Source organism: Narcine bancroftii, chromosome 7, assembly GCF_036971445.1.
Source record: "Narcine bancroftii isolate sNarBan1 chromosome 7, sNarBan1.hap1, whole genome shotgun sequence".
NCBI classification, from domain to species: domain Eukaryota; kingdom Metazoa; phylum Chordata; class Chondrichthyes; order Torpediniformes; family Narcinidae; genus Narcine; species Narcine bancroftii.
Window position 1 is genome coordinate 21,144,690 of NC_091475.1, and position 14,844 is coordinate 21,159,533.

Sequence of the window (14,844 nt, forward strand, 5' to 3'; positions counted from 1 at the left end):
CAATAACAAACTCAATCAGAGACTCATTTAAGGACTCTTACTTTCAACATTATTATTATTGAATATTTATTTTCTGTATTGGACAGTCAGTTTGTTTGCATTTCCTTCCATTTTGACATCCTCTGTTTTATATATGTATCTTTTCTTAATACAATTTTTTTTTGCACTACTGGCAAGTAGAAATTCAGCCTGACCCACAGGAAATAGAATTGCAGGGTTGAATGTGATGCCCATGTATTGTACTGACAATAAATCTGAACTTTGAAACATAGAAATAGGCCCTTTTGGCCCAACATCTATGACAACCAAATCAGTCTCATTTACCTGTATTTAGCCCACAAACAAACCCTTCCAATCCATGTACCTGTCTGAATGGATTTTGTAATATTGTGGCGTCTGCTAAAGGCAGCGCTACCAGAATGAGAGACATCCACACAGCACGAGTGTGGTAGTACAGATTCTATCACCAATGTGTATATGTACATATGTACAGATGGTAGAGTAGGATGACTGTGATTGGCTGAGAGTGTAACCACACTTACTGGCAGGTCTTAAAGGATTGCTCCTAGCCAGACCAGGTCATTCTGGACTGGTCGATCTACTTGTGATATGCTCCAGTCTTTTAGTTAATAAAAGCCTTGGTTTGGATCAACAAGTCTTTGCTTCTTTCGACGTGCATTACAACGAGGTGAACCAGTAACTGAACTTTATTTTGAATTCCTCGCGCTGCTCGAAGAGACCGCCCACTTCCTGTGAGGGGCATGCTGGCCTTAGGAAGTGATGTCAGCATGTTGCAGCATCTCTCCCCCTCCAGCAGCACGCAACATGTAAGTGGTGCTGTCCCCCGAGCAACACGTCACCAATTGCGAGCTTCTCCTTGGAAGGGAAGGGGGGCCTACACCATCTTGTGTCAGATGACTGGGGCGACGATTCGGCCCACCTAACTGTGCAGTCGCTCAGCTCGCTACAACATTTTATCATTTTAAATATATTTAACAATCATATCAAGAGGACCCCTCCCCTCTTTTTGTCCTATTAAACAGAGAAAGTACAAAGAAACACAATAAAAGATCATCCCATTATCAGCGTACAGTAAAACAATTGGAGACATGATAATACAAATAAAAATCTTTCCAGAGGTTTAACCCTATATTGGCACCAGTGAGGAACCAGTATGCTCATATAAGGCTGCTAGATTTTTTAGGAAGGTGTTATATCCTCTCCTGAGATTGTATGTGATTTTTTTTCAAGTGGGATGCAGCTATTCATCTCTGAAGACCACCTCTCCATGAGTTGATGAAAGTAAGACTTCCATGTTACTACTATGCACTTCCTGGCCACACATAAGGCCATCTGAATGCATTTTGAACGTTACAATTGTCCCTGCTTCTTCCACATGCTCTGGCAGTTGGTTCCATCTACCCACCACCCTCTGCATGAAGAAGGAGCACCTTGGGTCTCCTTTAAATCTTTGCTCTCTTGCTTTACTGATAGGTAGAAATTCTGCTTGACCTGCAGGATAAAGAATCTTAGGGTAGTATGTGATGTCATGAACATACTCTGATAATTAATCTGAAGTTTGAACTTTGATATCAAACATCATTGAGTCATGTTGATGTTAGTTATCCAGTCGGGTCTTAGCTCCTGTTTCGATTAAGAATCCCGCATTATCACTCAAGTAATTTTTTTTGTCGATCTTAAAATACTCCTTTCCTTAGAAATCTGTGATTTTTATTTGAATGAACAAATGGTTTATTGTCATATGCATAACAACAGATACAGTAAAAGTCTAACCTGAGAGATGCAATGTCTTACTTGCTGCAGATTCCCAGGTACATAAAACACACGCAACACATAACAGCGCATAAGATGAGAGAAATCAAATTATTAGAAAATGAAGAGTAAAAATAAGATTAGCAGTTGGGCAGAATGTAAAAATGTGCGAGGTCAAGTAAGTGATTTTGGAGGCAGGCTGGTTCAGTTTCGTGGTTAATTTCTGACCTCGGTGTTTCTCTCCTGGGCTGAATTATATACATCCCTGGTTCACTTAATATCAAAAACTGATGTATTGATTTCTGATTTAGCAACCCTTGATAGCTTTTCTCCCACAGATAAGTCATGTGTTGAGTAAAATATTGTTTCATTTGCTGACATTTTATTAAGAAAATATTCTAATAATCATTATTTCATCAGAGAACAAAATTTGAACCATAGAAGCCGAACACCAGCAGGGAATTAAGAAACTTTGGTCCAGACCCCTCACCCCTCCACCAGCCTCTACCCCTCCACCAGCCTCTACCCTTCCATCAGCCTCTACCCCTCCACCAGCCTCTACCCTTCCATCAGCCTCTACCCCTCCACCAGCCTCTACCCTTCCACCAGCCTCTACCCCTCCACCAGCCTCTACGCCTCCACCAGCCTCTACCCCTCCACCAGCCTCTACTCCACCAGCCTCTACCCCTCCACCAGCCCCTCCTCCAGCTCCTCCCTCTCCCCAGCGACAGCTCCCCTGCTCCAAGCCCTCCCCTCTACCTCCGACTAGCCCCCTCTCCCAACCCCTCCCATACCCTCCCCTACCACAGCCCATCCCCCTCCCCAGACACTCCCACAGCCCCTGCCCCCTCTCTTAGCCCTTTCACCCTCACCCTGCACGATCATTCCTCCAACCCTACCTCAGTCTTAACTCAAGTCACTCTCCCCACACCCTGTACCTCCCTCTCCCCAGCCCCATGCTTCCCACAGCCGCACCCACTTCTCAAGCTCCACCCCTTCTCAGCCCCTCTCCCTGCTCCAGCTCCTCCCACCTCCACCTTCACCTGCCTCCTCCCCTGCTCCAGCTCCTCCCCGATCCAGCTTCTTCCCATCCCCAAATCCTCCCCTCCTGCTCCAGCCCAACCCCCTTCCCAGCTCCCTACCCCAGATCCTCCCCTACACTCAGTCCCTTCCCTAGTCCCTCCCCCGCCCCTACCCCAGCCCCTAGTCCCCCACCCAACAACTTCCTTCCCAGCCCCTCCACCACTCCCTCGATCAGCCCCTCCAAACATGCAGCTCCTTCCTCAGCCCCTCCTCCTGTCACAGCCCCTTCCCACTGTCACAGCCCCTCCCCCTGTTACAGCCCCTCCCCCTGTCACAGCCCCTCCCCCTGTCAGCCCCTCCCCCTGTCACAGCCCCTCCCCCTGTCACAGCCCCTCCCCCTGTCACAGCCCCTCCCCTGTCACAGCCCCTCCCCCTGTCACAGCCCCTCCCCCTGTCACAGCCCCTCCCCTGTCACAGCCCCTCCCCCTGTCAGCCCCTTCCCCTGTCAGCCCCTCCCCCTGTCACAGCCCCTCCCCCTGTCACAGCCCCTCCCCCTGTCACAGCCCCTCCCCTGTCACAGCCCCTCCCCCTGTTACAGCCCCTCCCCCTGTCACAGCCCCTCCCCCTGTCAGCCCCTTCCCCTGTCACAGCCCCTCCCCCTGTCACAGCCCCTCCCCTGTCACAGCCCCTCCCCCTGTCAGCCCCTCCCCCTGTCACAGCCCCTCCCCTGTCACAGCCCCTCCCCCTGTCAGCCCCTCCCCCTGTCACAGCCCCTCCCCCTGTCACAGCCCCTCCCCATCCTCAGCCCCACCCGCTCCTCAGCCCCTCCTTCTTCCCTCTCCCCAGCCCCTCCCACTGCCTCAGCCCCTCCCCTCCGCAGCCCCGCCTCCTCCCTAGACCCTCCCACCGACCACAGCCCCTCCTCCTCCTCCCCCAGCTCCACCCCCGTCCCTCAGCTCTGCTCGGCTCGGCGCGGCCATGACGGTGGAGCAGAATGTCTTGCAGCCGCACTCACAGAAGGTAAGGCAAGGCAAGGCGCCCCCCCCCCCACCCCCACCCCCACCCCGCTTCCTCGGCGTCCCCGAACCCCCTCCCCCCGCCCCGGTTCTCACGGGCTCAGGCACTTGTTTATCCCGCCTGCCCCACCACGCCAGCCCCAGGCCTCGGGCCCAGCGCGGCGTCTATCTCTCTCTCTCTCTCTCCGGGGCCAGCGCGCTGGCGTAGTGGAAAGCCGGGCAGCAGGGAGAGGGGGCAGGGAGGGAGCGGGGGGAGGGAGGGGGAGCGGGCAGGGAGGGAATAGGGAGAGGGAGCGGGGGGAGGGAGGGAGCGGGGGGAGGGAGGGAGCGGGGGAGGGAGGGAGCGGGGGAGGGAGGGAGCGGGGGAGGGAGGGAGCGGGGGAGGGAGGGAGCGGGGGAGGGAGGGAGCGGGGGAGAGTGCGGGGGGGAGGGAGGTTGCGGGGAGAGTGCGGGGGGAGGGAGGGAGCGGGGAGAGTGCGGGGGGGAGGGAGGCAGAGCGGGGAGAGTGCGGGGGGGGGAGGGAGGGAGCGGGGAGAGTGCGGGGGAGGGAGGGAGCGGGGAGAGTGGGGGGGAGGGAGGCAGTGAGGGGAGGGGAGGCGGCGGGAAAGGGGGAGGTGGCGGGGGCGGGGGAGGAGGCGGGGAGCGGGGGAGGGAGAGGGGGTGGTAGAGGGTAGAGAGGGGGAGGGCGAGAGGGAGGGGGGTGGTAGAGGGTAGAGAGGGAGGGCGAGAGGGAGGGAGAGGGGAGGGGGAGGGCGAGGGGGGAGGAATAGGGGGAATGAGGTGGGTGGGAGAGTTGAGAGCAAGGAGAGAGGCATGGGGAGAATGAGGAAAGGGAGGGTCCAGAGTGTGAGTGTGAATGAGTCAGGTGTAGGTTGTGGGTGGAAGGATAGTGGAGGAGTGGGTGGGTGAAGGAGCTGAAGGAAAAAATAAGGTAGCTCGATGGGCAGCCGCAGAGGGGTGTGCATGAAAGTTATATGGAAGGTGGATGGAGGGAGTGAATATAGGAAAGGAGTAAGTGTTTGGTGATTTTGAAAGTAGGTGAGGGAGGGAAGGGGATGGGGAGAGGGTAGAGATGGAGGGAGTAGCGTGGAGTTAGGGGATGAGAAGAGGGAAAGTTTGGGGTTAGAGGGGTATGTGGAGAGGGTTAGTTTGCAGCTGAAGGGGAAGGAGGAAGAGCTTGGGGTTGGTGGGGAAGGTAGGGTCTTGGGTAGAGGGAGTTGGGGTCAAGGGAAAGGGGTGAGGGAGGAGGCAGACTAATGCAGCCCAGACTGGAGGGACCCATAAGGTTTTTGGAGGACAGCATTATTGAGAGAGGGGTGGTGAGAAGAGGTAGGAAAAGGATTTCTGCTGCAGGATGGGGGTAAGGGGAGAACATGAATGAGGGGCATGGTAAGAGAGACTGAACGATGGTGGGGAGCGCTGAGAGGCCAATCGGGATGACTGAAGTTCAGAGTAGCTTGATGGTGATGTGGAGGGAGGTGGAAGCTGTAGAAGGGATGGAAGGAGGTTACGGCTGAGAGAAAGTGTGGTAGGGAGAGGGAGAGGTGTAAGGAGCCTGACTGAGCGAAAGAGTACAGAAGGGAGGTGCATAGTGTGAGGGAGATGGAGGGATGGGGTTGGATGAGGGGGAGATGGAGGTGGAAAGGTGATGAGTTTGAGAGATAGATGGAGGGAGGGTATGCCTGAGGGAGGGAGTGGGATCCTGAGACGTGGAGAGGAGTCTGAGGGAGCAGATGGGAGTGAGGTGAGGGGTATTCAGGGGGAGGGAGGGGGATCCTGAGACATGGAGATGACTCTGAGGGAGCAGATGGGAGTGAGGTGAGGGGTATTCAGGAAGAGGGAGCAAAGGGTGAGGTTCAGATGGAAATTAGCTGGATCAGCGAAGAAGGAAATGAGGAAGATCTGTTTGAGAAGGGTGGCTTGATGGAGAATCACAGTTTGAGAAAGTGAAGGGGAGGTGAGGACCTGGTGTCTTTTGTGGCAACCAGATATTTGTAGGTTGTTATGGAAGTGGGAATGTTCATGCCAGGCAGGTCGCTTGATGATGCATTGAAGCAGTTTGGGAGTAGTGGTCAGTGAAGATGCAGGACTATGATATGGATGGGTGTCTTGAGTTGTGTTGTTGGGGCTGGGTTTGTAATATTTCTCTCTCTCTCTCTCTCTGAAGAGAAATAAAATCTATAACTCTGACACCAGATGCATTATAAAACAAGTTTGGAATGTTTTTTATATTTCTTTGTACTCTCTTCTTGATCATCCTGGACAATCGTAACTCCATCTTTGTGGCTGTGGTTTCTGTTTCCAAGGCTTAACCTTTGGAATATTTTCCTAATGTTTTGGCCTCTGTTTTAAAATGTTTCTTTAAGTATCTTCTTTTTACTGATAAAACATGTCAGTTTTAGTGCCAAATTCACTCTTGTGATTTGCAGCATTTTGCAACGTTAACATTGCTTTGTGTCGAATTTGTTACATTAAATTTGGTTTCCCCAATGAAAAAAACGACACTATTCAGAACTTCTAATTCTACAATCAGAATGATATAGATGGGAAATCTGGCAATAATCTCTTTGGAGTGATGAAGGATGAGAAATTACTTAGTAGAGGTAGAAAGATTATGAGGGGCCTACGTAGGGTGGACAGGCAACACCTTTTTTCTGGGGTGACAATAGCAAATGCCAGAGGAGATCTGTTTAAGGTGAGTGGAGGAAAGTTTAAGGGAGATGCAAGTTTTTTACACAGAGAATGGTGGGTGCCTCGAATGCGTTATCCGGAGTGATGGTGGAGACTGGTCCAATAGGAACAATGAAAGGACTCTTAGGCACATAGATGGGATTATGGGTGTGAGGTAGGGAAGGGTTAGATTACTGTGTAGGTTTATAGGTTGACACCACATCATGGGCTTGTTCTGTGTTGTAGCATTACATGTTCTATATGATGCAGATGCCACTTTTATGGTCTACAATGTGGAGCATTATTTCTTACCAGAGTTGTTCAGATGGGACATTAAGCCGAGACTCTCTCTGACCCTCATGACCCTGCAACATTGTACCACTCTGTTTTGTAGAGCAGCAGGGAGAGCTGCCCTAGTGCCCTCAGTAGTCTTTCCTCAACTTGCAACACAAAAAAACAGGTGGTTTGGCCTACTTCGTATTGCTCTGTGGGATTTTGCTGTGTGAAAATTGGATGCACCTTTCCTACTTCGCTCCAGTGACTGCACAAATCATATTTTGGCTTTAAAGCACTTGGGGCATTCTGAATTTTTATAAATGCTCGTGTTATTTTCTGACTGAGTATTGACAGGCTGCAAGGTACCACATTTTACGTAGAATTATTTATTTTTCATTTTCTGTTGTATAATAGGCAGCATATTTTCATGTTGAGGATTGTTGTGATGTTGGGTGACATTTGAAGCGTACCAGAGAAATCCAGCTTGTGATTATCTGAGACAGAATCTGCCAGCTTCTCCTCTTGCCACCAATTTTTGATTTGCGAGAATGGACCTTACTGGCTCGGCCAAAAATGATTTGCTCTTTACAAATTCCCCTAGCTAGGATTTTTCCGAAGATATCTCTGTCAGCCGCATCAGGAGATGCGCATAGGCCAGACAGGGCTGGCCGAGTTTATTTTCTTCCTCTGAATAAAATTAATGAGCTAGATTGTTTTCAGTGGCATCTTTACCAATGGTTGTTTTCTCTTCAGTAACTAAATTTAAATTCCCTAACAGCTGCTGTGGAGCTTGAATGCAGTTTGGATCAGGGCTTCCCAAACATTTTAGCTCGTGGAACCTTTTTGGGGAGCACTTGGAATCACGGGACCCTGTAGTTATGAACCAGAAGCTGACTGGAAGTAGAATGGCGTCAACTTCTGGTATGAGTGTGGTTGAGTCTAATTTAAATTAAATTATTTTTATTAAACAGTAAGTAATCTGAGACAGTGCGTGCAAAATCCCATTTCTTTAGAATTTGATTATTTTGTTTGAACTAAATATGAACCAAATTGCCAAATACAAGTATCAACAACCTCCCAGACCCCAAATGCCCACCATCATTGACCTTTCTGAAGCAGTTTCCAACCTGTCCCCGTTCGCCTACAAAGCCTCTGATGTGGGTATCCGCCCTGGCTACCCGCAGGTGGAACTTCTGACATGGGTGTGCATCCTGGCCCCTGCTGCCAACAAGTCCGAGCTTCCAATGCCTCCATTGCTAACTCCGGTCCCTGCCGACCAGGTGTTGGAGCCACCATCGCCTCTGCCAGTGACCCCGACTGCAACCATACCATTAGCCCATGACATCTCGATCAGCGCAGGTCCCGGTCCTGACCCAACACCATCACCGACCAACCCCAGCGAGAGGGAGGGGTGAGGGAGCGAGGTGGAGGGAAGGAAGGAACAAGTGAGTGAGCGAGAGGTGAAGGAGGCAGTTTAAATTTTAAAAATGTGGCCAGCCTCGCGCAAAAAGAAATCTGAGTGTCGTTAGTTGAAGATGCCTTTTTTTTTGTTAATGTCGAGGCATCTGTTTAGAAACACAGGTTAAAAGTAATTTAAGTTAAATAAAAATTGTTATTAAAAGTTTTAATTACTACTACCCATATCTTCTGCAGAACCCAATTTGGGAAATGCAGCACTGGACAACAAATTTTTTTTAAGAGTTTTGCTTCCTGTAAATAAATTGGAAGTTATGATAGACAACTTCAAGCTGAACACAAAAGATAATTTCAGGTTTGCTGTATCATGAGGGAAGTTGGAGAAACATTAACTTTAATTGAATTTAGCATGTTTAATTGCATAACGATGCGGACACATTGCATTAGTTCAACTGACCTAAATGTTCTGCCACTGATTTTTGTTTGCACTCAGAATCTGATACCTCTTGTTAGTGTCCAAAAATAACCAGCCAGCATTGATGGATTCCAGTTGCCCTGATACCACTTTTCCATGGCTGCAATGTCCTGGTGAAACCTTTCACCGTGTTCGTCACTGACTGCACCAAGATCAGCCGGGAAGACGTCCAAGTGCGAATGCAGGAAATGAATTTTCAATGACGTGCGGCACTTCGTGGTTTTGTCTGCTTGAAGCACCTTAAAAATATAACAGGAAATCACAAAAGTAGGTTACATCTCGAAAAATGGTATGTGACAGGAAAATTTTAGTGATTTTTGTGATCAGCAGCCAAAATCCATAAAATATACCCAAAAGTAAAAACACACTGAAATTGCATATTCCCTGAAGAAGGGCTCAGGCCCAAAACATCTTTCTCTCCTATGGACGCTGCAAGACCAGCTGAGATCCTCCAGCATTTCAGTGTGTTTTTCCTACAATTACATCATCTGTAGACTTTCGTCTTTCATACACCCAAAAGTGTTCTTCGTTGCCCAGTGTTATAGTCCAGGTCTTGGATTTCATATAATATTTCAACTATCCTGCTATTATACTCTAAAATTAAAAGTGGCTGAAATTATTCCCAGTCTTTGAGTGAGAACTCACAACAGCATATTAATTCTGACCAAGGGGCAAGACCTGAAATATTAGTTTCTCTTTCCAAAGATACTGCCTGATTCATCGAGTGCTTCTTGTTTTTGTTATTGGTTTCAACCGACCTTTTAAAGCGAAGTTTCTGAATTTAATTTCTGAGAATTTATGGTTTTCTTCACAAGAGAATTGTTTCATTTTTAAATTAATTTTAATTCAATTTTGATTTCGAGACAACGCAGTAGCAGGCACATCCAGCTTACAAGCCCATGCTACCCAAATACCAATTGATTTTCTAACCCTGCACGTCTTTAGAACGTGGGAGGAAACAAGAGCATCCAGAGGAAACCCATGTAGACATTGGGGAGAACGTACAAACTCCTTGCAGACAGTGTGGGAATCAAACCCAGGTCACTGGCTTTATAATAGCATTGTACTAACCGTGCCGTACTTTTAGCTATGAATCCTGTGATAATTTCTATGACCTTAAATCGTGTTTGCCACTCTTTTTATTTCAACTAATTTCCCACTGTTCAAGCCAGTTTAGTTCCTGTTTGAGCTCATTTGGGATACATAAACCTATGATAGATACCTTTGGTATAAAAATAAAAACATGAAAGTGTGCAGACACTGTGGTTGAAGTAAAAACACAATGCTGAGAAACTCAGCAGGTCAAACAGTGTCCTTTATGTAGCAAAGGTAAAGAAAGATACATAACCAACGTTTTGGACTTGAGCCCTTCAACAAGGTTTTTCATCAAGATGAAGGACTCGAGCCCAAATGTTTTTTGTATCTTTATCTTTGCTACATTAAGTACAATCTATCTTTGTCTCCTATAGACAGTGAAAGACCAGCTGAGTTTCTCCAGCATTTTGTTTTTATCTTTGACAGATAGAAGGCTTTGATATTTCAAAGGTGATCGGTGTGATTTTGGAAGCAATGATCTAGTTGCACTTCTACAAAGACTTGCAGAAGTGAGGAGGAGAATTAGTGAAGGTTTAGAAGGCTCTGCCAGGTGTCAAATTGAGATGGCTGAGTGCTGTGCAAGAAATACGTGAAGGTAACTTGTGGGGAGGCAAAGGAATTTGTTTATGCATTGTACTGTGCAATAACACCATGATACTATTGGTGAACTTGCCAATCCCAAGGGTAAATTGATTGGTATACAACAGTTTTACACACCAGATATTAATTTTTAAAAAATCCTCACCTTTCAATGCTTTCAGATCTATCTCCTTACCCTGGAATAAAGGAACACATTGGTGTTTGCAAGCCAGAATTATAATTTTCTGATGGATCAGAAGCATAGATAAGGTGAATGGTAAAGGTTCTTTTCCCGGGGTAGGAGAGTCTAAAACTAGAGGGCAGGGATAGAAGGTGAGGGGGAAAAGATGTAAGAGGGATCCAATCGAGATAATTTTCCTCCAGAGATAGTGGATATGTGGAATGAGCTGTCAGAGGAAGTGATAGAGGTGAACACAATTATAAAATTTGGACAGGTATTTTGATAGGAAAGGGTTAAATGGTCTGAACCCTGCCAAGTGGGATTAGCTCAGCTAGATAACTTAGTCGATAAAGCAGAATTGGGCCGAATAGTCTGTGCTGCATAACAGACTTTATTGAAGGATAATGTTCAAAAGACAAATCTGCCATAAGATAACTGAATTGAAAAGGAGGATAAGACAGGAGCAAAAATGAGCTATTCAGGCCATTGAGTCTACCCCACCATTTAATCAGAATCAGGATTTATTGTCATGAGATTTGGTGTTTTGCGACAGCATTGTAGTGCAAACACACATATTATAACCATCCTACAACATGACTATAAAAATAAAATAAATAAAGGAATGAAAAGTCAGGCAGAATCTTTGGTTCATTGATTAATCAGGAATCTGATGGCAGCAGGGAAGAAGCTGCCCTTGTGCTGCTGAGGGCTCGTTTTTAGGCTCCTGTACCTTTTCTCTGATGGTCGCAGGGTGAAGAGGGCATAGCCTAGATACTGCTTTATTAAGACACCACCTCTTGTAGATGTCCTCGATGGAGTGAAGTCTGGTGTCTGTGATGTCACAGGCCGAGTTAACAACCCTCTGGAGTTTATTCTTGACCTGAGAGTTGGCACCTCCATACCAGGCAGTGATGCAATCAGCCAGAATACTCTCCTTGGTACACCTGTAGAAGTTTACAAGAGTCTTGGATGACCTACTGAACTGAACCTCCTCAGACACCTCGCGAAGTATAGCTGCTGGTGAGCCTTCTTTGTGATTACATCAACGTGGAGGCTCCAGGACAGATCCTTGGAGATGTTGAAGTTCTTGACTCTCTCCACTACTGAGCCCTTGATGAGGACTGGGTCATGTTTCCCAACAATCATCTTGATTTTGCTGACATTGACCACAAGGTTGTTGTCACTGCACCATTCAATGATCATGAGTTGATCCATTTTCCCACTCAGCCCCACTACCCGGCCTTCTCCCCATCACCTTTGATGCCCTTACTAATCAAGAACCTATCAATCTCTACCTTTAATACAAGTTAAATAGCTTCCTCCTGTGTGAGTGAGAGATAGAAAAAGTCAAAACACATCAAAATGCTGGAGGAACTCCACCAACTTGAAGGGGTTAGGCCTGAAACGTCGGCAATCTGTCTTTGTCTCCTATGGACATTAAAAGACTGGATGAGTTCCTACAGCATTTTGGTGTGTTTTTTACTAAAATCACAGCATCTGCAGACTTGCGAGTTTCACCATAGTAAAGTCAGTCTCCATGTTGGAGAGCTCTGGGTAGATAGAATTTATTTAGGGTAAAACTCAGAGGTTATTGAGAAAATTTTTGGAGAGGTTGATCTGGAGGTAATAAGGGCAGTAAATCATTGGTGGTAAATAGAGATAAAAAGTTGCTTTCTGGCAGAGATGGAAATAAGGGTGCAAGTAAATAAAGAGATTTGAAATTAAACTCTGGGTTGAACAGACTTCCATGATTGACCAAGGACAGAATCAACAACAAGGTTATGTTCGCCATGGGGATTTACCCGTGATATAAAATCCATGGTTTTAATTCAGCAGAGATCACTGGCTTGGAATAAGGAATAGAAAGCGGATGCTTGAAACTCTATCTCTTCTATCTCCTTGACAGAGAGCGCAGACGTTAGAAAACTGTAGGGTCACATCCTTTGTCATGTAGTGTCTGTTAAAGGCGGGACTTTTGTTTCTCCTTCTGATTGCCATTTTGGTCAGATTCCACTTTTGGATTCTGTTTGTGGACACCCAATCATCCAATACATGTGGATTAGAAGAAATATTATTCAAAACCTCTTAAGAGGTCCAGTTCTGGGTCAACAGAAATGTTGTGTAAGGTCTTTACAGAGAATCAAGTTCAAATCCCAATAATTTGGAACAACAGCACAGCAATGATGACTAAACAAAAAAACTACCAGATTACTGGACTCACTAGCATTCTTTGCAGCCGCTGTTGAGGATCCGGGCGAGCAGATAGTTCAGGCACAGTGTTGCTCTGAAGGGTTTAACTGCCTGGCCCTAATGCTGCTGGCTCCGTGCAGGCAGTAAATGGCCTTTTTAAGGAACTGGTGGTGTTTTGAAAGTAAAATCCTGCAACAAAGTGGTCTATGCCCATGATGGTAGTGTCTGCGCTCGGCAGTAGCTCCAAGGGGTTGCAGACTCCAGGGAGCAGCAGACAGGCACAGCGGATTAGAAATGGGGAGAACGGCCTCATTTGAGAAGGAGAAGCAAAGAAGCTGACTTTTCAGGACAATAAATTATAGAGGTGGACCAGCGAGGGGCTCAGCAACTGATGGACCCAAAGAGGCTGCTGGCAACTTGTAGTTGAGGGACCTACACTGCATGCAGGCTGCTGGAGACGAGCTCATGGGAACTAGGTATCTGAGCCAGGATTCAAAAAGGTGCTGAGGGCACAAATATCTCCCGAAAGGCCTCAGGCACCAAAGTCTTCCTGATCATGTTGGAGGTTTGGATCTGGAGCTCAGGTTGCCGATGGAGTGAACCGGAGTGTTTGCAGCTGCAGAGGTTGTGGGGGTGCTGGAGGTGAATCCACGGACACCCAGTGTCTTGGAAGGGGCTCTTTTGCTTCTCTCTCTCTCTCTCTCTCTCTCTCTTGTACTGTAAGGGGCACTGGGCAACATTGCAGAAGGCAATTTTGTGTAATATATGTTCTGTACTATTACATGACCCAATAAAGGAATTCTAAAGTAGCCTGATAAGCCACTCATTTGTAGCTGTTTAACTATTGGCTTCGACAGGGACAATTAGAGATTTGTAATAAATCCCAGCTTTGCTAATAAAACCCAGATCCTCAAAAATATTTAAAATAATGCAAAAAAGTACAAATGTTGGAACACTCAGCAGGTCAGGTCAGCATCTGTTGAGGGAGAAACTGAGTTGGTGTTTCATGTCTGAGACTCTTTGTCAAAATCCGTAACTGGAGCTGAGAAATTATAAATGTATCCCAAATGTTATTTTGAGTAAAATTACTTTTCAAATCAATCTTAATCACAAGATTCAGGTGACATGCATCTGGATTTATTTTTCTGGATCATTAAATTGCGGAAATTTTCATAAAGGAGATGGTGGGCAAAAAATAACTATTAGATGAATTTCACATCTCAATACAGTAAAACCCCCTTTTTCTGGAATTCAAGCAACAGGTAGCCTCAAGTGACCGGAAATAAATCACAGAAAAAAAACCCAAAGTTTAAAATTGGCATGCCTTGCCATTAGTTCGGCAATTATGCATCACACAATCTCAAGCACCTGAAAAATTCACTTATCTGGCATCTACCAATCCTGGTCCCGGGTACCAGGGGTTTTGCTGAATATGGTTTGTAGCTCTGTAGATTGTCTTCAAATAATCATCCAGATAATTTTTAAATATGAAAAGGTTTCTGCATTCTTCAGTGAATTCCAAATCCTCATAACTCTTGAAGATCAATTTTCTTCAGCAATTTAGAACACAGCCTTCATTGCTTGTCCTCTAGTTTTGACCTGGTTACGGAGAAATGGGACTTCTTAATTCACTTTATTTGAGCCACTCTTACTTCCTTTGACTAGATCGTTATGTACATTATGTAGGAGAAGATTTGGACGGCCTTGGTTTGCTTTTTCTGGAGTTCAGATGAGGGAATTGATTGAAACTAAAGATCTTGATAGATTTTAACAGGCTGTGGAAATGATGTTTCCTTTCCTCAATTGCATCTAAGATAGGGATCACTGTTTAAAATTTAGGAATATTCCATTGAAGACAATAAACAAACAGAGGCTGTGATTATTTTTGAAGCAGAGAGATACTTCATAAGCTAGGGGGTGAAAGATTCTGCAGGTAGACAGGAATGTGGAGTTGAAATTACAGTCAAGTTTTGCAATGTGGGAAGGTTTGAGAGACTGAGTGGCTTTCTCCAGATCATAATTTGCTGGTTTGTAAGTTCTAAATAAAACCACTTCGGTCATGTTAGTCTCTCGCCATTATTACATTTCTGCAGTCATGAATAGTCTCTGGAGGGTCTCAAGTGTGAACATGCCACTCTTGCACCACTTTA

The 14,844-nt window shown here is 46.4% G+C and overlaps 2 protein-coding genes across 7 annotated transcripts in view; both read left to right on the forward strand.

The window, feature by feature from the left end:
• Nucleotides 1–3,042: 3,042 nt before the first annotated feature.
• On the forward strand, nt 3,043–3,693 carry LOC138739972 (uncharacterized). Its single transcript, XM_069892428.1, has one exon. It carries the CDS (start codon nt 3,043–3,045, stop codon nt 3,691–3,693), a length of 651 nt encoding a protein of 216 aa, XP_069748529.1.
• The window catches only part of usp25 (ubiquitin specific peptidase 25), a 177,135-nt gene continuing 165,965 nt past the window's right edge, over nt 3,675–14,844 (forward strand). For 5 of the 6 annotated variants that reach the window (XM_069889045.1, XM_069889047.1, XM_069889050.1 and 2 more), the window contains exon 1: nt 3,675–3,816. In XM_069889045.1, coding sequence (XP_069745146.1) covers nt 3,775–3,816 — 42 coding nt within the window. In that variant the 5' untranslated portion in view covers nt 3,675–3,774. Of the gene's footprint in view, nt 3,817–7,663; nt 7,680–14,844 lie in introns of those variants that run through there. The other variant, XM_069889051.1, reaches the window with a different exon arrangement.